This window comes from Enhydra lutris, unplaced genomic scaffold (genome assembly GCF_002288905.1).
Source record: "Enhydra lutris kenyoni isolate GAN:26980312 unplaced genomic scaffold, ASM228890v2 scaffoldscaffold10, whole genome shotgun sequence".
In the NCBI taxonomy this organism is placed as follows: domain Eukaryota; kingdom Metazoa; phylum Chordata; class Mammalia; order Carnivora; family Mustelidae; genus Enhydra; species Enhydra lutris.
Window position 1 is genome coordinate 3,773,263 of NW_019154094.1, and position 24,977 is coordinate 3,798,239.

The 24,977-nt window shown below is 54.6% G+C and overlaps 1 protein-coding gene across 1 annotated transcript in view; it reads right to left on the reverse strand.

Annotated features, from left to right (window-relative positions):
* Positions 1-10,752: 10,752 nt before the first annotated feature.
* The window catches only part of LOC111144185 (PBX homeobox 4), a 36,538-nt gene continuing 22,313 nt past the window's right edge, over positions 10,753-24,977 (reverse strand). The window contains exons 3-8 of the mRNA XM_022498379.1: positions 17,222-17,469; positions 16,759-16,949; positions 16,149-16,284; positions 13,527-13,683; positions 13,214-13,320; positions 10,753-10,974 (exon numbers count right to left, since the gene is read on the reverse strand). Of these exons, the coding sequence (XP_022354087.1) occupies positions 10,882-10,974; positions 13,214-13,320; positions 13,527-13,683; positions 16,149-16,284; positions 16,759-16,949; positions 17,222-17,469 (932 nt within the window). The 3' untranslated portion in view covers positions 10,753-10,881. The remainder of the gene's footprint in view (positions 10,975-13,213; positions 13,321-13,526; positions 13,684-16,148; positions 16,285-16,758; positions 16,950-17,221; positions 17,470-24,977) is intronic.

Here is a 24,977-nt window from a genome sequence, read left to right on the forward strand (position 1 = left end):
TCCTTCTTGTCACCCGTTTGGGTGATGCTGTCACTCTCGATGACAGCTCTACGTGCAGTCACCAGTGCCCCAAAGCGCATGTGGCCAGACTCGCCCGGTGTGCTGGATACCCCAGCCGGGCAGGGCGCTGTCCCACCTCCAGCAGCCGCCAGGGGTCAGCAACCCCTGACCTGCAGGCCCACGCCTCAGGGTCATGGGACAGTGTGTGCGGCCAAGTGCACCTGTGCACCGTGTAGCACCAACATCCCCACCAGCTCCCTGCATCTGCCTGCACTTGGGGCACTCTGACCCCCAGACAGCTGGACTGCCCGAGTCAGGGCCGACCATAAGCCCTCATGACCTCCCACAGTTCAGCCCCCATGAGCATCCCGGGCCACAGTCGGGCGCACATGGCACTTTCTGCTCTTTCCCGGCCCTGGGGAGGGCGCGGGCTGGGGGCCGGGAGCCCGGGTGGGGGGGCGCTCAGAGTTCCCGCCGCTTTTCCTGGGAAGTCCTGAATCCCTTCCTGCTGACTCAGCCCCGGGGGCCGGCTGGCCGGGCGCTGCCAAACCTCAGGTATGTCCTCAAAGGCTGCCTCAAGGCGTGGGAGGGGGGCTCCCACTCGGGACTCAGCCCTTCCCCTGGCCCCAGCCTCCCCTCTTGTCCCAGATGAAGCTGGAACTTCAATGGTGGGGCTCAAGGCATGGTGCCAGCATGGTGGAGGCCGAGGCTGGCTGCTCGTACCTCCAATTCTTTCCGGTTGAGCGTCGGTAGAGCAGTGAGTTGCCAGCCAAGCCAGCCTCCCTCACAAAGGGGCCCTGCTCAGCCCACTCTCCCTGCCTCGTAGAGACGCTGATGTCTCAGGTGGTCTGGGGACAGTTGGCCCGGCTCCTCATCCTGGGACCCAGCACAGGGACACACAAACACACACACACACACACACACACAGAGCTGTGCACACAGGCTCCCATGTGGTGTCTACGTGTAGACCTGTGGATACAAACGGGCTCCCTCATGTGGAGACCCAGCTCCTGGGCTGTCCCTCCCAGAGCTCCATGGCAAAGAACGAGGCTAAGCCAGGTGCAGATATCCCAGCCTGTGGGGTCAGGTGTGGCCCCAGCAGGAGGGCCAGGGGATGGGAAAACCAAAAGGAGGGCCCAGGGAAGGTTTTCTGGGGGAGAGAGCAGTTGATACGGGCTTTGACGGGTGAATAGGAGTTTGCCAAACCAAAATCAGAGGTGCAAAGGTCTTAAATCCCGGTTTTAGAGTTTCCTTTTTGTCCATGAGGATTGGAAGCAGGGAGATGACACCGTCAGACAAACCCCAGGTCTCCACTTCTTCTTCAAGATCTAGCCCATAAGCTCGGGGTGCTTATGGAAATGGCCAACTCATCTTTAGTCAGATGGGGGAGGCAGAGCCAAATCGAACCAGGAAGGGTAGAAGAGACCTCAGGTTTGTGAAGCACCTGCTCTTGGTTTGAATCCTGTTAATAACCCTTAAAGTTTTCCATTATTAGCCCCATTTTAAAGGTCAGGAAACCAAGCCTGAGAGAAAGAAGTCCTTTGCCCAGGATCCTACAGGGAGGCAACGCAGACATATGCAACCCTGGCCTCCTACCCAAAACTAGCTGCTGATCCAGCCCCAAGCTACCCCTGAAGTTTGAAGGACAGAAGAGTGAGCCTCAAATGAGCCAGCTTTGCCAAGGGTCACGTGTTTGCGCACCAGCACCCCACCCCTCGAGTTTCTTCAGTAAGCTTGTCCCTATACCTTGTCATTTGGTTGCTGAGAGGCCTTAATGGGGGGCTTTCAGGCAGAGCACGTCCAACTAGACGCCCGAGGGTGCTTCTCCTCCCTTCTGGGAGGCCTGGGCCCCTGGCCTTGGCCCCCGCCTGCCGTCTGGCCCGGCCAAACACAAACACTTGGAAATGGCCGACCCAACGGAATCTAGGTTGTGGTCAGACTGTGGCTGAAGAAGCCACTGGAAAAACACGCAGTCCACGGGGCCAGGCCCAGCTTACGTTTCACCGAGCAGGAGTGGCCTGCCCGGCGCCCAGAGCCGAGGAATGTTCATTTTCTAGCTCTTTGGAACCTGTTGTCTGAGCAAGCCAGCTGCTGGGTGGTGCCACCCTCTGTCTGATGGCAGGCTGTGACCTGCCTCCGAGGGGGTCCTTGAACAATCAAGCCTCCTGGTCCAGCTGCTGTTGGAGACCCCTTGTCTGCTTGCATGACCTTGACGATGGGGAGTTCACCCCTTCACAGCTGTTACGCCCTCCAGCCAAGAGCCTATAACTGGCCAGATTTCTCACAGGAAGAAGGGAGGTCAGGAAGCATCCCGCACTTGCACCCTCTCTGTGGGTCCCCCTGGAGAACACCCAGGCCCTTTGAGTTCAGTGTATCCCAAGGTGACCCAACTGTCACTCCCCAAAATGTGCTCCTAACCCTGTACCCTGTTTCCATGCTATCTGCTTGTCCACCTGTCCTGAGCCACACAGGCTGGGCAGAAGGCCCCACACATCCATTGAGCACCTACTGGATGCTAAAGCACTTTACTTACATCTCTTCACTGACTCCTCCCAGTGAGGCATGTAAAATTGCCCACTTTACAGATGGGAAAGCTGAGGCTCAGACAGTTCACTTGATATTCTGGGGTCATGGGGGCAGATAGTGGAAGTGGAAGCCTGTTTCCTACAGGTGCCAAGATAGGGGCTTGGGCAACCTCATCTTTTGGGCTGGGGCATCCCCTGGAGGCCAAATGGGGAGCCGGTGGGCCCGAGTATCTCCAGTCACTCAGCTGCTCAGCTGCTCACACACCCTCCATGACTCCCATGGTCCCTCTCAGTGGGGTTAGGGGCTCTGCGTGAACCCTTGCTGGGTTACCATAGAGACCCATAAACACAAAGCCTGGCCTCTTGGGTCAAACCTAGGCCCTGTTCCCAGTCAACCTCACAGACTCAGTTTCCCTCTGCTGAAGAGCGGCTAGCTCAGCAGCCAAAGGCCTCTGCTTCTTCAGGTCTCAGTGAACGCAGCTGGCATGCAGTAGGTGCTCATTAATTGCAATTATCACCCTCAGTAACATGGGAGAGGGGCAGGGATTTGCACTGGGGCGTCCCAGGCAGCCCCAGCTCCCCTCCCTCAGCTATGGCTACCCCCCAGAGCTTTGCAGTGATGTTGACTGGGGTAAGTTAAAACTCCTCAAAGCACCTGAACCAGGGCCTCAGTTTCCCCACCATAGCCTGAGGGCCTCTAGACTTCTTCTGGGGCTCTGGTGTGAGGTTCTTGAAACACCTCCTGGAGTCTTAGGAGAACAGAAATCTTTACTAGGGTTTGGGTCTGGGCCCTCATTAGAGCCCATCAGGACTTTCCATCTTGAAACTGCACGTGGGGACCTTGAAACTGGCACCGCCCACCTAACTTGGGCCTGGATGTACCTGGACATGGGGAGCCCTCTAACTCTTCCCATGGACTGGCTTAGGGAATCTAGAAATTTCAACTAGGGCTTGGAAATGGGGAGCCTCCAAATTCCCATATAGGGGGCCTCAAATCCCCTATTTCCAGGATCACACCCTCAGTGGCCCTGGCAGGTTGTGGACATTCTTAGAGGTGGGAGACTGGGGGGCAGGGAGGGTTGGAGGGAAACCTGAAAGAGGTTTGGACTGGGCCACTCTAACCCCATGGCCTAGGGTGAGGTTCTGGGGCCCAGGGCAGCAGCCACCAGAACCCCAGTCTCTGACCCTCCCCTCAGCCCAGATGACCCTTAAGTCTTCCCTGGAGATGGAGGGGGCCTGGGCCCAGGAGCAGCACAAGCGAGGGGAGAAGCTTCAGGGCTAGAGGCAGTGGGGCCAGGATCAGGGGCCTATCCAACACCCCAGAAAGAAGATAAACCTGGGGCCAAGGAGGGAAGGGGAGGGGCCAGAGTCAGAGTCAGAAATGGGGGAAAGAGGGGCGCCTGGGTGGCTCAGTGGGCTAAAGCCTCTGCCTTCGGCTCAGGTCATGGTCTCAGGGTCCTGGGATGGAGCCCCGCATCAGGCTTTCTGCTCGGCAGAGCCTGCTTCACCCCCCCCACCCCCGCCTGCCTCTCTGCCTATTTGTGATCTTTGTCTGTCAAATAAATAAATAAATAAATAAATCTTTAAAAAAAAAAAAAGAAATGGGGGAGAGGAGGTCTCTGAGAAGGGTAGGTCAGTGAGGGGCCAGGTCTAGGTGGACAGAGACCCAAGTGCCTGCTGAGTCCCTAACTCTGCCCTGGCCCAGGAGAGATCAAGAAATTGAACCAGAAGCTGTGGGAAACTTCGACCCAGGACCAACATGAGGTGCCTGAAGTCAGAGACCTTCCCCACACACAGAGCCCAGCTCTCCTCACAGAGGTGAGGAGAGAGCCTTCCCACGACTTCCCCACCCACCAGGCAGTCATAAGGTTGAGGCCAGAAAGGGGCAGCCTTGTCTCTAGGGTCACAAAGTCTCCTCTCCTCCCCGTGATTTCAGGGCAATTGAGGGGGCCCTGCAATTGCTGGAATTGTCCCATCTCTACCCTAGAAGAGAATGAGGTGCAAGGTAGAACAAGGCCCCCAGCATCTCAGTGGCCCCTCACTAGGCTGAAGTCCCAGGATGCTGGCTCCCCTGGGGAGAAGTCAATAGGGAGTCAGAGACTCTGAGAGGTCACATGGCCTGGGAAGAACGGCTGTGAGGGGGTGGGCTGGGAGCAGAAGAAAGTCTCAGGGAGCAATAGAGCAGTTAGCCAGGTGCTCAGTACAAAGAAGGGAGGGCGCTCAGGCAGGCGCTCAGTGCAAAGGCCCTGAGGTGGAAAAGAGTTTTGGGAGGGGTAGTGAGGAGGTTGGAGAAGGGAGATATAATGTCAAAAATGGGGGGGATAAGGGCGCCTGGGTGGCTCAGTGGGTTAAGCCGCTGCCTTCGGCTCAGGTGATGATCCCAGGTCCTGGGTTCAAGCCCCGCATCGGGCTTTCTGCTCGGCAGGGAGCCTGCTTCCTCCTCTCTCTCTGCCTGCCTCTCTGCCTACTTGTGATTTCTCTCTGTCAAATAAATAAATAAAATCTTTAAAAAAAAAAATGGGGGGGATAAGATGGAGGGGGAATTGGATTCTGAGAGGGAAGGGAAACCCGGCCGGCTGAGTAAGTGAATAGGCCTGGATCCATTTCACGTTGTAAGATCGCCCTCTGGCGGCCGGATGGAAAACGGGCAGAGAGATGGGAGGAGTCCACCCTCAAGTTCATTCTGGCGCTCACAGCCAGGCGGATCTTGGTCAGACCAGCGGCCTCCTGTGTTCCTGTCTCAGTGGCCCCTCTGGTGAAATGCAGACAAGATAGCCCAGACCTTCCGAGAGCGCCTCTTACGTGGACATCGTCCTCGGTGCTTTGCGCCGATGTGTTCACAGGATTCCTACGGAGCCCTGCTTTCTATTCCCGCTTCACAGACACGCATTGCGGGAAGAGACAAGTTGAGTAATAATCATAGTAATAGTGACGAACGAGGCCCCGTTCCTTGCGCTGAGCCCGGTCCTTTACGTGGATCCGCCCTTGGACAGCACAGCCCCAAGGTGAGGGGGAGTTTCATGTCCTTGGGAGAGGCTGGTCTCCAGACCCCCAGCTCTGGGCTTTCCCGCAGGGTCTGCGGGCCACGGCGACCCCTGGTGGTAGCTGGTGGGACACAGCAGCTGGACCTCTGACACCCCCACCATCATCTCCTCTCTGAGCTGTGGCCTCCATTTCCCTCTCTGTATGGGTCCCCTCTCAGGTAAAACCCCTGATCATGCATGCACCAACAAGCCCCCAGGTTGGTGGGAGGACAACGAGCAGGACTGGCTGAGAAGAGTGGTCAGAGTTTCAAGGGCTCCAACTCCTGTCTCTATACCAGCCTCTTTGGAATTTTGTATTTTTTAAATTTAAATTTTAATTAACATATAATCTATTATTTGTTTCAGGGGTACAGGTCTGTGATTCAACAGTCTTACATAATACACAGCGCTCACCACACACATACGCTCCCCAGTGTCCATCCCCTAGCCACTCCCTTCTCCCCCCTACCCAGCCCCCTCCAGCAACCCTCAGTTGTTTCCAGGGATTAAGAGTCTCTTATGGTTTGTCTCCCTCTCTGGTTCATCTTGTTTCATTTTTCTCTCTCTTCCCCTGTGATCCTCTGCTTTGTTTCTCAAATTCCACATATCAGAGTGATCATATGATAATTGTCTTTCTCTGATTGACTTATTTCACTTAGCATAATACCATCTAGTTCCATCCACATCATTGCAAATGGCAAGATTTCTTTTTTGATGGCTGCATAGTATTCCGTTGTATGTATATACCACATCTTCTTTATCCATTCATCTGTGGATGGACATCTGGGCTCTTCCCATAGTTTGGCTATTGTGGACATTGCTGCCATAAACATTGGGGTGCACATGCCCCTTCGGATCACTACATTTGTACCTTTGGGATAAACACCCAGTAGTGCAATTGCTCAGTATAGGGTAGTTCTATCTTCAACGTTTTGAGGAACCTCTCTACTGTTTTCCAGAGTGGTTGCACCAGCTTCCATTCCCATGGAATTTTTAAAATGCAAACTGCCAGGCGGCTCAGTTGTTCAGCAGCTGCCTTCGGCTCAGGTCATGATCCCAGAGTCCTGGGATTGAGCCCCACATCGGGCTCCCTGCTCAGTGGGAAGCCTGCCTCTCCCTCTCCTACTCCCCCTGCTTGTGTTCCCTCTCTCCCTGTGTGTCTGTCAAATAAATAAAATCTTTAAAATAAAATAAAATGCAAACTGCCCAAGGGTATAAGGAGAAACAAGAGACTGCCTTCCGTGCCAACCCCCAGCCCCCTGGTTCCTTCCCTAGAGGCCACAGCTGTGACTTGTGTCTCCTTCCAGAGATATTTGGATAAAAGTCTCCTCCACCCCATTTCAAAAATGTACACAAACTGCCACTCTCCCTACTCTTTACACTAAGGCACCATGGAGGAAAAGTCACTCCTGCCTTTTTAACAGTTTTATAGTATTCCACTGCATGACTGGAGAACAATTCATTGATTTAAACAGTCTTCAACTGACAATTTTTTTTAAAGATTTATTTATTTATTTGACAGATCACAAGTAGGCAGAGAGGCAGGCAGAGAGAGAGGGAAGCAGGCTCCCCATGGAGTGGAGAGCCTGACGCGGGGCTCGATCCCAGGACCCTGGGATTATACCTGAGCTGAAGGCAGAGGCATTAACCCACTGAGACACCCAGGTGCCCCTCAACTGACAATTATTTTCTTTTTTCTTTTTTTTTTTTTAAAGATTTTATTTATTTATTTGACAGAGATCACAAGTAGGCAGAGAGAGAGGGGGAAGCAGGTTCCCTGCCGAGCAGAGAGCCCGATATGGGGTTCGATCCCAGGACCCTGAGATCATGACCTGAGCCGAAGGCAGAGGCTTTAACCCACTGAGCCACCCAGGTGCCCCAATTTTCAATATTTCAGTTACAAAAGATGTGAGAAATGCATTCATTTTGCATTTCTCATATACATACATTTGTATACTTGTAGACATGTAGCTGTAGAAAATTCTTAGAAGAGAAATTGGTGAGGAGAAAGGTGTGTGCGTTTTTAATATTCATAGAATCTAGAAAATTGCCCTCTTGAGCAGCTGCTGGATGAGCAGCTCCAGGGGTACTGCCTTCGGGATCACAGGCCTGGCTCTGCTGGTATCTGACTGGGGCCCACAGACTCAGGTCAGGAAGCCTCTGAGCCCCAACGTCCCCACCTGTTGCATGGAGGCGCCATCAGAGCTCATGGCCTTGCATGGCCAGTTCAGGGGTGCGGAGTGCTTCCTCTGTACTCTGTACTCTTGTAAGATTTGTGGCTCGATTATTGTTGTGTGGCCACATTTTAAAAAGATTGATTGATTGACTGAAGAGAGCATGAGCACTCAGGCGCCCCTAGGCGTTTTTGCATAGCGCAATAGGAAATGTTAATAGAATGCGACGTTATGTGCAGAATTTGAGCTAAGGTATTCCTTCAAATTAAAAATCCCCCAGAAGGGTGCCTGGGTGGCTCAGTGGGTTAAGCCTCTGCTTTCACCTCAGGTCATGATCTCAGGGTCCTGGAATCGAGTCCCGCATTGGGCTCTCTGCTCAGCAGGGACCCTGCTCCCCCCTCTCTCTCTCTCTGCCTGCTCAACTGCCTACTTGTGCTCTTTCTCTCTGTATCAAATAAATAAATAAAATCTTAAAAAAAAAAAAATCCCCCAGAAGACCCAGCTCCAGGCCTGCGGCCCAGAGAAGCACGAATTCGCACGGTGGCCACTAGAGGGCGCCCGTGAGCGGAGGCCGAGCCGCGGGAGTCCCAGTCTGGGACTCTCCAGTCGCAGCTTTGTCTATTTCCCTCGGGAGCGCCGGGTCTCGCCGTCTACCACGCCGGCACCCTCCACCTCTCCTTCCCACCTCTCCGTTGCCCAGACGACCTGTCCTGGCGTATCCCACCTTCTCCCACTGCCAAGACCTTCCCAGTGCTCGCTGCCCCGGTTTCCCTCCCACATGGCACAGCCCCGGCTATCTGCTGGGAATCTCCTCCGCACCTGAGCTCAGTGCTCCGTGTCTGACTCTCTCTGGAAGCTGTGGGGGGTCCCATCGCCCCACTGAACGCTCGCTGCTCCGCCTGCCGTCACTTCTCCCTGCTAATAGAGCTCCTGCTCCTGAAATCTAGTCTCTGTCTTCCATGACACCCTCTCTTGGTGTTTGCCCTATATTCTGGCCTCTCAGGACTCTCACATTTCTCTCTGGGGAACACAACTAATACATCCAGTTTTGTGACAGACACCCCAACCCTGACGGTCAGAGATGAGCCATCTTCTCTGCATGGCATCCTACCTTTTCTCCCTGTGGCTCCGGCCACCCCACTCCCATTCAACAGCAAGTCAGACATGTCTGCCTACATTTGCCCCCACCTGCACCTGACCCTGTGACCACAGGACCCGCTGACCACCACCCCCTTAGGTCGGCTCTCTGCTCAACAGCTGGGAGGCCTGGGAGGCCCTGAGTACCCGTGGCGCCCACCGCACTGACTGGCACCTCTCATCCCTCCCACCTGTGTGGGCACCTGGGGCAGTGCCCAGCCTCCCCCCCACCCCACGTGCATTCTGCATGCTCCCCTGCTCACCTCCCTAAGATCTCATCTCAGATCTCCCTTCTCTGGTGGGCTATTGTCATAAAACGCAATGAAGCCCTGACACACGCCACAACGTGATGAACCTCGCAAACATGACGGTGAGAGAAGCCAGCCACAACAAGAGGCCACAGAGTGCATGATTCCGCTGATAGGAAACATTCAGAACAGGCACGTCCAGAGACACAGAAAGGATACTGGTGCTTGCCAAGGGCTGGGGGAAAGGGGTGGGGAGTGACTGCTCGTAGGAATGGGGTATCCTGTGTGGTGAAGGAAACGTTCTGGAACTAAAGAGGGGTGATGATTTCACAATCACACTGCGAATGTAATCCATGCCACCGGATTCTTCTCTTAAAATGGCTAAAATGGCAAATATTATGTTACATATATTTTACCACAATTTTTAAAAAGGGGAGGGGCACCTGGGTGGCTCAGTGGGTTAAGCATCTGCCTTTGGCCTAGGTCATGGTCCCAGAGTCCTGAGATTGAGGCCAAGTTGGGCTTCCTGCTCAGCAGGGAGTCTGCTTATCCCTCTGCCCCTCCGTATCCACTTTTGCTCTCTCTCAGGAAGGAAGGGAGGAAGGAAGGAAAGAAAGAAAGGAAGGGAGGGAGGGAGTGAGGGAAGGAGGGGGGGAAGAGAAGAGAAGAAAGAGAAGAGGAAAAAAGGAAGGAAAGAAGGGACAGAGGGAGGGAGGGAGAAAAGAAAAGAAAAGAAAGGGAGGGAGAGAGGGAAGAGAAGAGAAGAGAGAAAAAAGGAAGAGAGGAGAAAAGAAGGAGGAAAAAAAGAAAAGGGAAAAAGACACCTTCTCCTAGAGTCTGACCCTGAGCCCACCCGCAGACTTCTGGTCATGTTTATTCTCTTTTTCTCTCTGGAATGTAATTTCACTAGAGCAGGGCCCTGGTCTGTCAGTGGGGCTGCAGGGAGCCAGGAGGTAGGCGAGCTGGACCTGAGGACCAGCACCTCGGGCAGGGGAGGGCGTCAGCTGCCACCTTCTAGCCACAAATGATAGAAAACCCAAGTCAAACTTTGTGAGGGGGAATGCCCACAGCAGGCAGTGCAGGGCTGGTCCCCAGCTGGCACAGGAGCAGACCCAGCCAGGGACAGAGACACCGAGCTGAGTGGCGTTGTGGGCATGCAGCCACAAAATGGGAACCAGCTAAATGTTCAGCGCCAAGGCCGAGGGCCTCCTGCCTTGGTGCTTCACTCATTGGAAGAAAATCCTGGCCAGGATGTCAACAGAGAATGGTAGAACTTATATTAACAGGAAAAAGTACAAACCTAATCCCCAGCAAAGTTCGGAGTGCACAGCAGACGGAAATCGAGAGCATATAGAATGAGATGACAGAAGAGAGCAGGGAAGGCAGTGTCTGGGGAGCCGGTGTGCGGAGGGACCCAGGAGCTGACAGAACCACGACACCAACACCACGCCGCTCGGCCTGCCTGGCATGGCCACCGCTGGGAACAAATCTGGGGTGAACAATATCGACGTGAAAATAAGTCCGAAATTTTAATGAGAGAATTTGTGACAAGTCCTAGAAGAAACAATTCACAGTCTTAGCATAAAATTACTATTAAAAAACCAAAATGAATTGAGAAAATGAGCAGCATCTCAGCCCATTTCAGATCCCAGGCGGCAAGCAAAGGATGGTGCCTGTCGCCTGCTACAGTTCTGGGTTTTTGAGGTAATCAGAGGCATGGGCAGTAAAGACTCGAGTGCCCGTGAACCATGGCCAGCCACCCGGTCCCCAAAACTTAATTAGATGCATCTGAGTTGACGCTGCTGAGGTCTCCAGCAGGCGAAGCGGTGGACACTGTGGGGGCGGCTCCCTGCCAGCCACCCCGGGCCTGCAAAGACAAAGAGACTGAGCATCAGAAGGCCACGGATGGCCCGTCCCGCCCCAACACCCCCCTAAGAAGAACCCAGAAGAGGAGGCAGGAGCCAGCAGAGGGACTGAGGGGCCCTGCTGGGTCACAGTTGGCCTCGCCACCTGAGCCCTGAGGTGGCCGCGCTTCCCCAATGGGAAGGGGCCTCCACACCCACCGGGGCTTCGGTCAAGGACTGATATGGCATTGTGGCACAGCCGAGGCTTCCACATGTTCTGAGGGGAAACAGATCCAACCTGGCCTGGAGCTGGTGACAGTCCCAGAACCATAGAGGCCGGAGGCAGTGAGCCGGAAGGGCACAGAAACCCAGCCGGACACTGGTCTGGCTGGGCAGCCAGAAGGGTAGCAGCCACCCCGGCTGCTACCCTCAGGGACAGGAGCGGGTACACCCAGCCTTGGGATGTTTGTTCACAGGACATACCCCCCCGCCCTGGCAATGGAAAACACCCCTGAAAAGGGCTCTCCGTGGGCGGTCTGCTCCATGGAGAGGCCTGTTTGCAGCCCACGAGGGCAGGGCCACTCCACTTCCCAACACTCGCTCCAGTGGGGGTGGCTTCCACCGGAGCCAAATGCTCCCAGGTGTGCAGATGTCACACCCTCCAAGTGACCCTGAGGGCTCACTCGGTCTCTCCTGAGTCAGCAGGCGACCACATGAGTTCCTCCTCCCCTTCCTCTCTCTAGCATTTTCCCTTAACAGGCTGAGCCCTCCGGCTGGCGCCCTCTACCTCATCTGACCCCACCAGGCTGAGACCCAGCCCTTCGGCCCTCCCTGCCTCAGCTCTCTCCTCGCCACGTGTCCCCCTGCGCGGTCATGGCATGGGTGCTTTAGATGCCAATGTCAGGTGAACGGATGGACAGATTGCTGGCTTCCTGAGGGGGCTGCCTCATCCTGTGACATGGGGGTGCCCGGCCTCCATCTGGGAGCAGCTGGGATGAGCACTGGCCTCAGGGGGACATCCTGCCCTCAATGGACACCCACAGTGCTATGTTCCGGAAAGGAGGCCATGAGTGGTGAAGAGAGGGGTCCATCCGCAGGACTGAGGGCTGACAGGCTAGTCAGGGCAGCCAAAGGACAGCCCAGATGTTCCTCAGGTCACAGGCTGGAGGCAATAGCTTCTGGCAGGGCAGGCTTACCCCTCGGGTTCGGCTCTCCTGAAAGAGCATCTGTGCCCCCCAGAACCGGCGGGGTGTCCACACCAGGCCAAGGACATTCCCACTTATTCTGTGGGATGGACAGGACCCTGCCTCATGGTCCAGGGAAACCACATCGAGACTTAGGCAGCTCCAGATCTCCTGGGGCTGGTTCTAGGGGAAAGGATGGGCGGAGTCTATTAGCTCCCCACTCTCACACCCATCACACCCGAGGCACGGAGCCCCAGGAAAGCACAGAGCAAGATGAGGCTGGGCCACCTGGTGGTGCCAGAGCTCCCTGCTCTCCCCAGCGGCTCATGGTGGGCTGTGGGGTTACCATAGTGATGAGACAGTTCTCCCCTGCACCAGGTCCTGCCAAATGGCACCAGGGGGTATCCATTCCCTGCATCAACCAGGGGCTGCAGGTAAATCAGTGGGGGGTCAGCTGACACTGGAGGGTACACTCATGTGAAGGGAAAGGTGGGCTAAGGCCTGGCCAGATGCCACACAGCCGTGCACCCGCACGGACACATCACAGCTGTGTCTGTGCAGCCTCTTCAGAAGCCCTGGCGACAGCCAGCGGGATGCCGGGCAGGCTGGCAACGCCAAGGCACTGACGTGGTAGAGAGTATGAGCCTAGTAGGGCTCCACGTTCCAATGGCCAGGGCCTCGGATACCTGTCCCCTTCCACGCCCCAGGGTACAGATGCCCACTGGGAGGGAGGGCTCGTTCCCAACAGCCACAAGCAACAGCCCTTGCCTCAGGCGCACCACTTGGGAGTTACTGAGTCCTGGGATTGGAAGTGAAGGGCACAGGTCTTTGCAAAGTGGGTCCCACAGAGCCGTGCCCCTGAGGCTGTTCTGCCAACCTGATATCATCAGGACAAGGGACCAAGCACCCAGTGGGCCTTTCCTCATTGCTGGGACCTGAAGGAGCCTTGTGGAGGCTGAGAGTTGGCTGGTAAGATGGCCCATTCCCAGGACCCACCACCCATCTGGGCTTTGCATCTCTGCCCCAACACTGGGTCAGAGACCCCAAGGGCATCCTCGGATTGTGCCCTGAGACTCACCTGGGACTGTAAACCGCCTCCCGCAGGGGCGGGGCGGAGAGAGGTCAGGGTCTGCAGGGTGATAAGTGCATCCCCGGCACTGGTCAGCGGGAAGGGACCAGAGGAACCTAGAAGGGATGTGAGGTGTCAGGACAAGTGTTCTAGCCCCAAAAGTTACAGAGGCTCCTCAGGTGGGATCTACCAGCCCCTCAGCCAGGAATGCGGCTCCCATTGGCCTCGGCTCCAGAAAGAAGGTCTCCCCCAGCCCCTTCCTGTGCAGCTCAGTGGGCGTGGCCATCCACGAAGGACAGTCCCTGGGCTGGTCCTCACTCACCGGAGCTGGGTGTTGATGGGCAGCTAGCCTGGCCCCTCAGACCCCCGACTTTGGTGGTGTCGACTGCCATTTTAGTCGTATAAATGGTAGCCTCTTCTTGAAACTTCCCCATATTCTTTTTATATCGGATTCTTTTGTTGCCGAACCAGTTGGAGACCTATGGACACAGAAAGAAAGACGTTGCTGGAAAAGCTGACCCAGTATGAGATAACGTGAACATATGGTGGGTTCTCTCTGAGGTGCCCATGCTCCCACAGGCAGGAGGAACGTCTCTGAGTGGCAACATGCAGCCCCGGGTCTGGGTGAGAGGCTGGGACCGAGAAGCTGGTGCTGACTGAACGAGGGGCCCAGGGAAATGGCCACAGTGGGGGGAGGTCACCCTGAGCTGGCCTGTCTTACCAGGTGCTACTGGAATGGGGATGGGAAGGAGCTGGAAGGAAACAGCATGTCTGACACATGGAGAGCTGAGCATCCACTCCCTGCAGGGCCAGGAACAGACTAAATTCTGGACTGTTCTTTCAGGAAAGTGAGAACCAGGGAGCCACCCAACCCCGGGGACCAAGCAACCCCATTCCTGGGAATTCAGTCTAAGGAAAGACCACATCGGATCCACAACTTCTCAGAGGATGGCTGACACGGCAGTGGGGAGGAGCTGAGTACTGAGATGAGCCCCATCCAGTCCTCGCAGCAGCTGGGGACAGCTACAGTCACAGCCATCCTGCAAGCCAGTGGGCTCTGCAGGTGCAGGAGCCCCAGGGCTGAGCGGGCCGAACCTAGCTGACTCCAAACCTGCACCAGGACCAGGCCAGGACTCCTCCCCGGGGACATTCTCTGCAGTGGGGCTGTCCTGAGCGCTGTGGGGTGCTGAGCAGCACCCCTGGCATCCACCCACCAGATGCCAGCAGCAACCCACCCACCCAAGGGTTGTGACAATGAACATTCCCCTGGGGGCAGAATCAGTGAGCCCCTGGGCCAGCACCTTCCTGTGAAGACCAGCATGACTGGAAACACTTAAATACCCCAAAGTAAGGCCTGGGGCCCTTGAGTGAAGTATGTGTGGTTTAATGAACAGAAATAAACAGTGGCAGGGTTTCAATGACCTTTTCTCGTTTAAAAATGTATTTCTTTAATGTCCCTACCCAAGCACTCCACGTTATCCTCTCTGTGTTAGCCATGAAAGGGAAAAGTCCTATGTGCGCTCCCTGCCCCTCACTGTGTCTCCTCCCGCCTGCTCCGGGGGTGTGAGGGCAGCCAGAGCAGCACTTGGTTCCCTCCACCTACAAGGAATGTGCTGGAACATCTTTGTGGAACTGAGTTGGCAGAGGAACGGCAGCAGGCAGTTTTCCATGTTAACTCAACTGGCATTTTCAGGGGGCAGAGAACAAGCCGCCTGTGTGGGCAAGGCGGGAAGGCAGGCCCTGTTCTGGGCAGATCGGGGGCCTGGGGGCTAGAGGTCCTGGGCCAGCATCTGCCCTCTCCATGGGGAGCACCCCAACATAGCACCTCAAGCAGGTATGGGCATTGCTCAGGCTCTCAGATATCCTCTCAGATTTGTTGGCAACTGACCTTCTCCTCGGATGAAGTCTAGACCCAACACCCATCTGCTTTCCAGAGGTACTGGAACCGAATTGGGCTGCTCTTCAGACAGCTGCATGAGGTGGTAATCAAGCTGCCGTGCCTCACGCTTCTTGGGGGTCTTGAAGCCCCAGAGGTGCGCCCCTGGCTTCAGTGCCGGCCTTGGTGCCGAGGATGCCAGAGCAGTGCCGGGGTGAAGGAAGTCAGATGTGACTGGGACACTGGCAAGGTCCTGCTGCCTGGGCGCCCCTGCAGGCCTCCTGCATGCTTCTGTCATGAAATTGCAGCTGGACTTGGCCAGGGCCGGGACAGAGAGTTCTGGCTAAGGGCACAGGCTCTGGAGGTCACCAAACTGGGCTGAAAACTCAGCGCCCTCAAGCGCACAGCGTGGTGATGATCAGTGAGCTAGCATTCACGCAGTCAGCCCCTACCAGACCAGACCTGGGGGACGGGCAGGAGTGGTGGGTTGGGGTACGGCCTGATCCTGCCTCCTGAGCTGCCTGTACTCGCCATTCCCACTTTAAAACCTTCTGAGATGTTTTTTGGGTTTTCCCCTCAGCTCCCCCTCCTTTGGCTCCACGTCCACTGAGGGCCAGACCACCAGGGCCTCCCAAGGCTGTCCAGGTCTCATCTCCAGTCTGTACCCCGCTCCCCACATGGAGTCAGATGTAGCCCGGCACCGCACCACCCCAGCACACGTCTGGACTGCCGGAGAAACAACCAAGCACGCATGCACCCTAACTTCTCCCAGCACGGCGGAACTGGCGCTCCGGCATGACAGCTGGGCTATCATGTGAAGTCCTCGTTTTGCTCCAAGTTGTTCTTCCTCTCCTGCGCTAACACACGCTCAGCTCCTTTCCACACAGCACGACATCCCTGTGATACAAGCGTGGTACTGGGTCCCGAGGGCTACACTCTCCACTCCACTGGTGCCGCCCTCAGGGACCTCGCACTCTGCCCACGTGCTCCGCACGGTTAATGAGCTTCCCTGGGTGTCCTCACCGGACATGACCTTCTCCCCCTCCTAGGTGCAGGGAGGCCCATCACCTGGGAGACCGTGATGCCGCCCTTCCTGGCCAGCTCTTCTTTGGCTTCTTCACTGGGGTAAGGGTTGCTCAGATGGGAGTAAAAATACTCATTCAGCACTTCCGTGGCCTGCTTGCTGAAGTTCCTCCGCTTGCGCCTGCAAAGACCCGTCTGCTCAGCCTCAGCCCGCACATACCCTGGCCTCTAGGGACGCCCCTGTGTCTCCGTTGTGATTTCCTAGAGGTCAGCACTTTCTTTTTTTTAAAATTTCATTTATTTGAGAGAGAGAAAGAGAGAGCGAGAGAGCGCATGAGCAGGGGGAGGGGCAGAGGGAGAGAGAGAGAGAAGCAGACTCCCCGATGAGCAGGGAGCCCAATGTGGCGCTTGATCCCAGGAGCCTGAGATCATGACCTGAGCCAAAGGCAGATGCTGAACCCACTGAGCCACCCAAGGACCCCAAGGTCAGCACTTCTGATCGCCTTCCAAGAGGCTGTGTAAGGGCTGCACCCCTGGCCACAGCCAGAGCCCCGGGACAAGCTGGGAGGCCCCCAGAACTTAAACCCAAGTCAGCTGCAATTCAGTTCTTCTTAAGAGCCAACCCCGGGGACATGGGCAGCATGTAGGGCCTGACCTGGCATCCAGGAACCGTGAACGCAGGGTCATCACAGCCTCACAGGTGCTCTGCTTCAGCTGCATCTGGATGGCATTGAACTTGCCGTGGATGACACCGACCATGCGCTCAATCTCCTTGGGCGAGACAGGCCTCATCCTGCTCTGCTCCCGGAGGAGGTTGGTGACGTGCGTGGTGAACTCACGGCAGGCCTGGGGTGGGGACACACGTGCCAGCCTGTGACTACCCAGCAAGCTGGCTTGGGGCTCCACGCGGGACCAGCCACCTGCCACCCCCTGCAGCTCCCACACAGGCTGGCTACTGAGAAGCAAAGGGTTTCCAACAAAATCGGCCACCTCTGCTGTGAGACCAAGTGCATCTACTCCCTGGTCTGTGCCACAAAAGAAAGGTGGTTAGCGGTCCACGTTTTGCTTTGACAAATGCGCGTTCACATGACAGAAACTCTTCCATGCAGAAAGATCACCTGTTCATATTTCTCTAGCTCAGAGTGGTAAATCTGTCGGATCTGGGACAGCTTGGCCCTGTAGTCAGAGTGCTCAAGGCTATTGTCATTTGGACAGCCACCTGGTGTTGCTGTGCTCGCCGCTGCCGCCGATCCTCCTCTTCCTCGCCTCTCCGGCCTGGATACACCCTCGGCCAGCAGCATGTTATCCAACCTCATGAGCTGAGCACTGGGGGGCCCTTCCTCCTGAATGCCATGGATGCTTAACACTAGATAGGAGAGATGGGATCGAATCAGTGTCCACTGTCTGAGCGAACAACCACAACAGATTATTAGCGCTGGCATCATATCCGAACCCCTGAGGGGAAAGAAAGGCTTCCTTTAATCCATTAAGAGACACCGAGTTACCCACTTTGACAGTGGTCCAGGTGCCACACAGGAGGGCAGACCAGGGAGCACACACAGGCCACTGTTCAGCGTAGCCGTGTGGGCAGAATTTACAGTCCACAGCTGGGCACCCAGGGGAGGCCTGGGCGGGGCAGGTTTGGGGTGGCACCCGAAGCCCTGAACCATGCGTCCAGAAGGGAGGGGAGGGCACATTTCCAGATGCTCACACAAGCACAGGTGTGGACATGAAGGTGAACGGCAGCCTGGTGTCTGTGCAGGGCTGTGTTGTTGTGCATCTGTTGTGACAATGTATGTCACGGAGGGGGAACCTGTTGCTATAAAGTCAGAGAGGAGGGGCACCTGGGTGGCTCAGTCGGCTAAGTGTCTGGAGTCCCCGGATCAAGCCCTGTTAGGCTGTTTCTCCCCATGACCCTCCCCATTCCCATGCTCGCTCTCTTTCTCTCTCTCAAATAAATAAATAAATAAATAAACAAACAAACAAACAAATAAATAAAATCTTTTAAAAAAAAGTCAGAAAGGAAAAGCTTGATCCAGAGAGAACCAGAAAAGATGAACTAATCCACTTAGAGACTTAAAACAGAGAAACGATGGGGCGCCTGGGTGGCTCAGTCTTCAAGCAGCTGCCTTTGGCTTAGGTCATGATCTCAGGGTCCTGGGATCCAGCATGGCATCGGGCTCTCTGCTCAGCCAGAAGCCTGCTTCTTCCTCTCCCATTCCCCCTGCTTGTGTTCTCTCTCTCGCTGTCTTTCTCTCTCTCTCTCTCTGTGTCAAATAAATGAATAAAATCTTTTTTAAAAAAGATTTTAAAAAGTAAAAGAGAAACAAGACATTTGGCCCTAAAACTTGGGAGGCTGGGCCTCAGCTGGGCTGAGAGGGGGGACCTGCTGGGGGTAGGGGAGGCAATGGGGAGAGTTGCCCCTGTCCAGGTGGACACAGGGCAGCTGCAGAGCAGCCCGAGGGAGAGTCCCCAGGATCCCTGACCACGAGGTATGGGTGTGAGAGAAAGAGGCCGGGGCAACTCCCAGGTTCAAGTGGGCAACGCCATGGGTGGCACCACATTCTCCCAAGCACAGTGGGCTGAGCGGCAGGAAAGGCTGACCTGGCCTGACACAGCCTGAGTCCCTGACCTGGCCAATCACAGATGCAAGGTAGCCGCTTACTGGGAGTTGGGGACGGACACACCAGTTTGGGTGGGAGACGGATATTCATGTGTCATCTGCATGTGGTGTGTTTGGGACATCTGTATGTAGCCACCTGTGCCCGCAGCTCTAGGGGACAGGCAAAGGAGACAGTGAAAGAATGATCAGGTGGGTCCAGGAAGAACCAGAAGTAGTCATGGGGTGCAGCGTGGGCTTAGCCATTAGGAGACTGCCGTTAACCTCTGTACAGGCAGCTGCAGGGTCTGGTGGAGTAGAAAGTGACTTCTAGTGACTTCTGTCACTAGAAAGCTCCAGGGGACCATGGGAGCCAGGCAGTGCAGGGAGGGAAAGGCTGCTACAGGGGCTGCAGAGCGAGGCTCAGATCTGAGGGCAGACTTGCAGGAGCTGAATTTTGTTTGCTTCTTCAGTGACAGAAGTGTCTGTGGCTACAGAGAAAGATACAGGTGGACAGTCACTGGGGGAAGGGGTGACCCTGAGGGGAGGGAGGCAAGGGATGGGGAAGGAGGTGATGATGGCCATCTAGTTCTGACCTCTCAGAAGAACAAAGTTTGAAGTATTTTCTTGGGAACAGGCTCCTTTAATAGTCTTGGCTACTAATGGACTTAAATGCACAAATAAAAAAGAAGTGGAGCCCTAGCAGAGATATTTAGGTATTGCCTGTCCCTTTCCTGTTCCCTGCATAAAGGATTGGCCTTTCTGTCACAAATTTACTTGTGAAAACTGAAGGAGCTCAAAAGCTATCCTTGTAGGGATTTTCCTCGTGTGTGGGGAGACTCAGTCCTGCTGGGTCACAGGGAGGCACTTTCTGAAAGATCTGAGGGAGAGGGCCATCCTCCATCAGTTCCCCACAATCTCTTACAACCTTACATGATCCCCAAGGACACGGGAAGTGAATCTTAGTTCCCGTGCTCAACCAGGATGGGGCTCCCAGGGCTGCACATAGCCCCCATCCTCAAATACGCCAGCTCAGCTAAGCAGTTGGGGCTCCTGGATGGGCCCTAAGTCGGCTCTAGTGTTAACCTGCACCACCTGGTCTTGGTACAGGCCCCGGCCCCCCAATCTCTCTTTACCCAGAGTAGATAATGGACGCCCTCCTGCTCAGGTCCCTCTGTTTTCAAATCCTATTGATTCTACCTCCTCAATCAATTCACCATCCATCCTCTCCCTTAATGCCATTCCTGGGTCCTGCTGAGCTCACCCCTCCCCTGCCCTCCATGATCCTCGGAGGAAATCCCTCTCTGCCCCATCCATCATGCACGCCTGCAAGCTGACTACCTTCCAACACTGTGTGCATCTTTCCAGTCCTGTTCAAAGACTTCAACAGCTTCCTGGCACCCTCAGCTAAAACCTAGAGTCTGACACCTGGCACTCAGGGACTTGCCTGACATCCTTCCAAACTCACCGTCATGAAATTTCCCTCTGCTGGGCCATGCACATGGCCCTTTGACAGCACAGCAGACGCTCTGCTCCTGTATCAGGCTTATTCCGCAGCTGTCCCCTGAGTGCCTATGGTCCAGGAGGGGGATCAGGAGCGGGCCAAGAGCGGCACACACGACCCAGTTGCTTCCCAGAGGGTCCCCAGCATGCTCTGATGCCCAGGGACAGAGAGGTTACCGCCTTACCTTCCATCATGGCTTCAGTTGAATTAGGGAAAGGAGTGGTGAGGGTTGGAACACGGGGCTCAGTGAAGGCATGTGTGTACACGCAGAGATGTGGGTGCACACGAGGGTAAGTGTGTCTATGTGTGCCACCTGTGTGTGTGTGTAACTCTGGGCTGCTGCAGGGCATGGGGCAGTCTTTCTTGTGTTTTTTTATCCAAGAGCAGGCATCTAGGAGCCTATCATGAGCTGAGTATAACACCCAGCGTTGAAGATTTTTAGAAATACACCAAACAAACTAAGAAACAAACAAAAAACAACCACGGAACTTGCCTTTCACAAATGAAAATTCTCAAATCACAGAGAATACCCAAGCCTTTCCTCATCTCTGTCTACAGGCATGTACTGGTGCAGCCTTTCTTGGAGGTGAGTTTTGAAATGCTGATTAACCATGAAAAAGTACATATCCTTTGATATCCAAATTATTGTTCTGAGAATCTGTCCTACAGGAACATTGACACCGACAGAGGCCATATTTACAGGATGCCCGCTACCCATACTGATTTTGAAAAACTGAAGGCAAACACTTGGGACCCCTCTCATTCTAGAGAGCTTTTCCCCCTTCCTTTCTGTTCGTATCTTCACTTAATAAACTTCCATTTCACTACAAAACACAAAAACCAAAAATCTGAAACCATGCAGATGTCCACAAATAAGGAGACAACATGCCTGTCGTACCCCGGGCCCCGTGGTGTTAGCCAGGCAGAGGCCTTGGGGAGCTGTTATGAAAAGCAATCACGCCCTACAAGCTTTCGGTTCTTTACGACTAGACATTTTTGCAAATGTACATACATGAGTAAAAGCAAAACTTAAAAAAAAAAAGTGACCCCCTGCTTTGGTCCCCACCAGTTACAGCTGCAGACGTGGCTGCGAAGAGCAAACGTCTGGATGTCACTTTAGCTGCTTGCAAAGTGCGCTTTACCCTCCGCCAACGCCCTGCAGCGCAGCTCAGTCTCTCCCTCAGCACCAAGCCCCTGTTCTCCCAGGCACTGTAACTGTCCCAATTATGGTCATTAGATACTCATTACCACCAATTACAACAAGCTCATTACTGGTAGGCTGTTCCAGAGCATCTCAGATGTGCTCCTCGGCACCCTCAGGGGCCCTCAAGTGGTGACTGGGAGGCCTCGGAGACCAGGAGCTCAGCTCAGGGACACTGTCTGCTTGAGGCATTTAGAGGAGGAGGTAGGATCTCAAATAAAGCCCCCCCCACAACCCACACCCTGGGCCAACTGCCAGAGTTCCTTCTGTTCCCAACTTACTGAAGGTGATAAAAAGCCTGGTGAATCAAACAATGAAAGGAAATTGTGAATATCAACATATTACGTTTGTTTTTTAAAGAGATAATATGGAACTGTTAGGGACTGAACTGTGTCCCCCTAGTTCACCCACTGTAGCCCTAACTCCAGTGTGAGTGTATCTGGAGACAAGTTGGGAGGAGGTGATTAAGATGGAACGAGCTTGTCAGGCTGGGGCCCTCATCCTGGGACTGTGGCCTTCCAAGGAGAGGAAGAGAGCCCTCCCATTCCCCAAGCTCAGTGTGAGGGCAAGGCAAGAAGGTGGCTGTCTGCAAGGCTGGAAGTGGCCCTCACTAGGAACTGAATCACCAGGCACCTTGATCTTGGACTTCTAGCCTTCAGAACTAGAAGAAAATAAATGTTTATAGTTTAGGAACCCCCAAGCAGATTAAGACGGGAACATGATTGGTTGCTTTTATTTTTCTCTCCTTAACAGAACAAAGACATGGCTACTGGGGGAGATGGAAGGCTCAGAGGGGAAGCCTCCTTCACGCTGACTCCCCCCATCCTGCTTGCTTATCCTTTTGCCCATTCAAGAGTGCTCTTGCTTGGCAGTAAGACCATGTTCCAGCTTCCTCCCGTGTGCAGGTGGGAGGCTGGGCAGAGCCGTCTCTGGGGCCCACACTCACATGGGAGGAAGTCTAATCCATGAGTTGAGCCGCAGACACCTCAGATGCCCCTAACCAGGCTGACCACGTGGCTGTGAATGTGTCACTCTGTGGGCTGCAGCTCCCAGCTGAGAACGGAGGTGACCTGAGCGCCTGACGGGATGGGATGGTACAGGACAGGCCTGACGTGGAGCCTGCCAGGGTGCAGGACTTAGCAAAACACTGACCTCCCTTCCTCCCTGCTGCCCTCAATGGGCAGGGCCCTAGACCCTCAGAAGCCTGCCCCCCTCACCCACACAGTGGGGTCTCCAGCACACGCTGCCCGGATGGATGAAGCTGAGACAACCCGGAATGGAAGGACACACTGAATCCAACTGACAGGTGGCAACCGAACTGCTTTCTGACAACAGAAAGTCCAAGCCTGCTGCTGGGACCTCCAGGTTAGAGGTCTAGAGACCCAGAGTCTTGAGAACATGCTGAGCACCCAGAGTCACCCTCATCCGGTCATACCACCTCCCATATCCATCTGCCCGCAGCACCGGTCTGGAAGTGGCAGTACCAGTGTCTCTGCGGTCATGGGTGAGGATAATTATTAGGAAGAAAAGCTTGGGGACTTCCTGCTTCCAGAAACCTTGTGATGCTTTTTGATCCCTTGCTAAGGGCTAAGTGCTGGGCCTAAGCGGGGGCACTGGGGTGACAAGTGGTTGCTGCCGCCCCCAGGAAACAGCGGGGACTGGGGTGGTCTCCTGACACTACAGCTTGGAAGGAACAGAGCCTCTGGGGCGGACCCAGTGCAGTCACTGAGACCTGTGCTGAGGTTGGCATTCCCATCCTCATTCTCGGGCTTGAGTTCAGTTCCCCTGGCCCCAACTTCTCTTGCAGTCAAAGAAGCAAAGGTAATAAGGGAATTTAACAAGCAATTCTGGCAAAGTACTCATCCCAGCAACCAGTGCCATCTTTTGTGAGAGTGTTTCCTCCCTCACACAATGCCTCTGATGCTGGAGAACATGGAAAGGGGTGGCAGGTGGTAAATAACCTTCTATACCTGGACCCAATTATTTAAGGAAAAAAAAAAAAAACAACCCAAACAACTCTAGCTATAGGGAAGGTCTCAATGGCTTGTGGTTGCTCTTTCTATTGCTCCTATCTCTTGGGTCTCCCCCACATCCTTCCCTGAGGATGGACACCAATGGAGTGTGTACATGGGACCCAGGAGTCTTTTCTTAATCAGGATAATTTCACCTGATAGGCCAGTGGTTTCCCAAACTAACTCCACACTCACCTGGGGAGCCAGTAAACTACGCACACCCCTCGGCTGGCTCTAGCTGCAGAGATCAGAGGATCGGCACCTTCCCACCTTGTCATGAAAACTGGACTGATCCAGACTGGGTCAGTGGCAGTTGGTGGTGGTAAGGGGCAGTTTCTGAGCTTTAATGCCTGGGGACGGGAGCTGCTGCTGCTGCTGGGAACACCCCATGAAGCCCCAGGCTGGGGGCCCCAGCAATGCCCCCAGCATCTCCAACTGCAGCCCATTACAGTTCTTCCCTCCCACAGCTTGGAAAACCCCTGCCAGCCTCGCCCTTCTGGAATAGCCCTCCCTCACCCACTTTCCTGGTCCTTGCTCTGGAGGCAGAGTCCCTCCCACCAAGATCCATAAACTATAAAGAGCTGGAGAGTAACTCTTTTGGGCTTTGGGGGCCCTGAGGTTTCTTGTCACTACTGCCCAGTCACTGTTGTAGCACCAAAACAGCCCCAGACAAGAGTAAACAAATGAGCAGCTGGGTTCTGTTCCCAACACTATGGTCTAACGATCCCGGCTCCAGAATGGGCACATCATGGAGCCTACTTTGCACCTGAGGAAGAGCCTGTAGGAGTGCAGGACCAGGTAGGCCAACACTGTTGTATCACGGCCTTCAAATGCCCTTTCCTCGGGGCTCCCTCTTGATCCTTCTCTCTTCTTCTGTGGATGCAGTACAAAGGATTTTAGCTTGTTTAGTTCAGTTCCAATCTAGATCAGGACTCCTTAAAACGTGACATCTGGTTTGTCACCTGTCCATGGAGAAGCCAACACAGACACACGTAGAAACTTTTATACCAACGTGATGGGAGTAATTTTGTCTGTTGAATCTAATGAGACTTTGGGCTTATTGTTTTGTATGTCTGCTTTATTTTCCCTTTCCTTTTCCCAGAACTTCATCTTGCATGTATCTCCCACTGGTACTGGATGGTGGTGAGCCAAACCCTCCTCAAGGCCAGAGAAGACCGAGCCCGGGTCACTGCCAGAAGCTCTGGCACGTCCCTGGGATGCTCCAGTCTCAGATCCAAGCTCTGGGGTTCCATAAGAACGGTCCAGAAGTGACCCTCTCGGGGAGTAAACCTATTTCCTTCCCAATGTTTGCAGGATTCCTGTGTCTCTGTGCATCATTATTGTCTTCAGTGTCAGGGTAGAGATGGTGCTGTCACCTGGAAAGACCCTATGGAAGATTCTTGGGTCCTGGAGATAAGAAACTGAGGGAAAGTCCTGTGTACAGTAGAAAGGCTCACTCCACGAGCTCCCATCAAGGGGATGCGGAGACACTAAATGAGGAGCAGGACCACGTTTTAGAGAAGAGTGATCCATTCCCATGGGAAGATCCACGTACTGG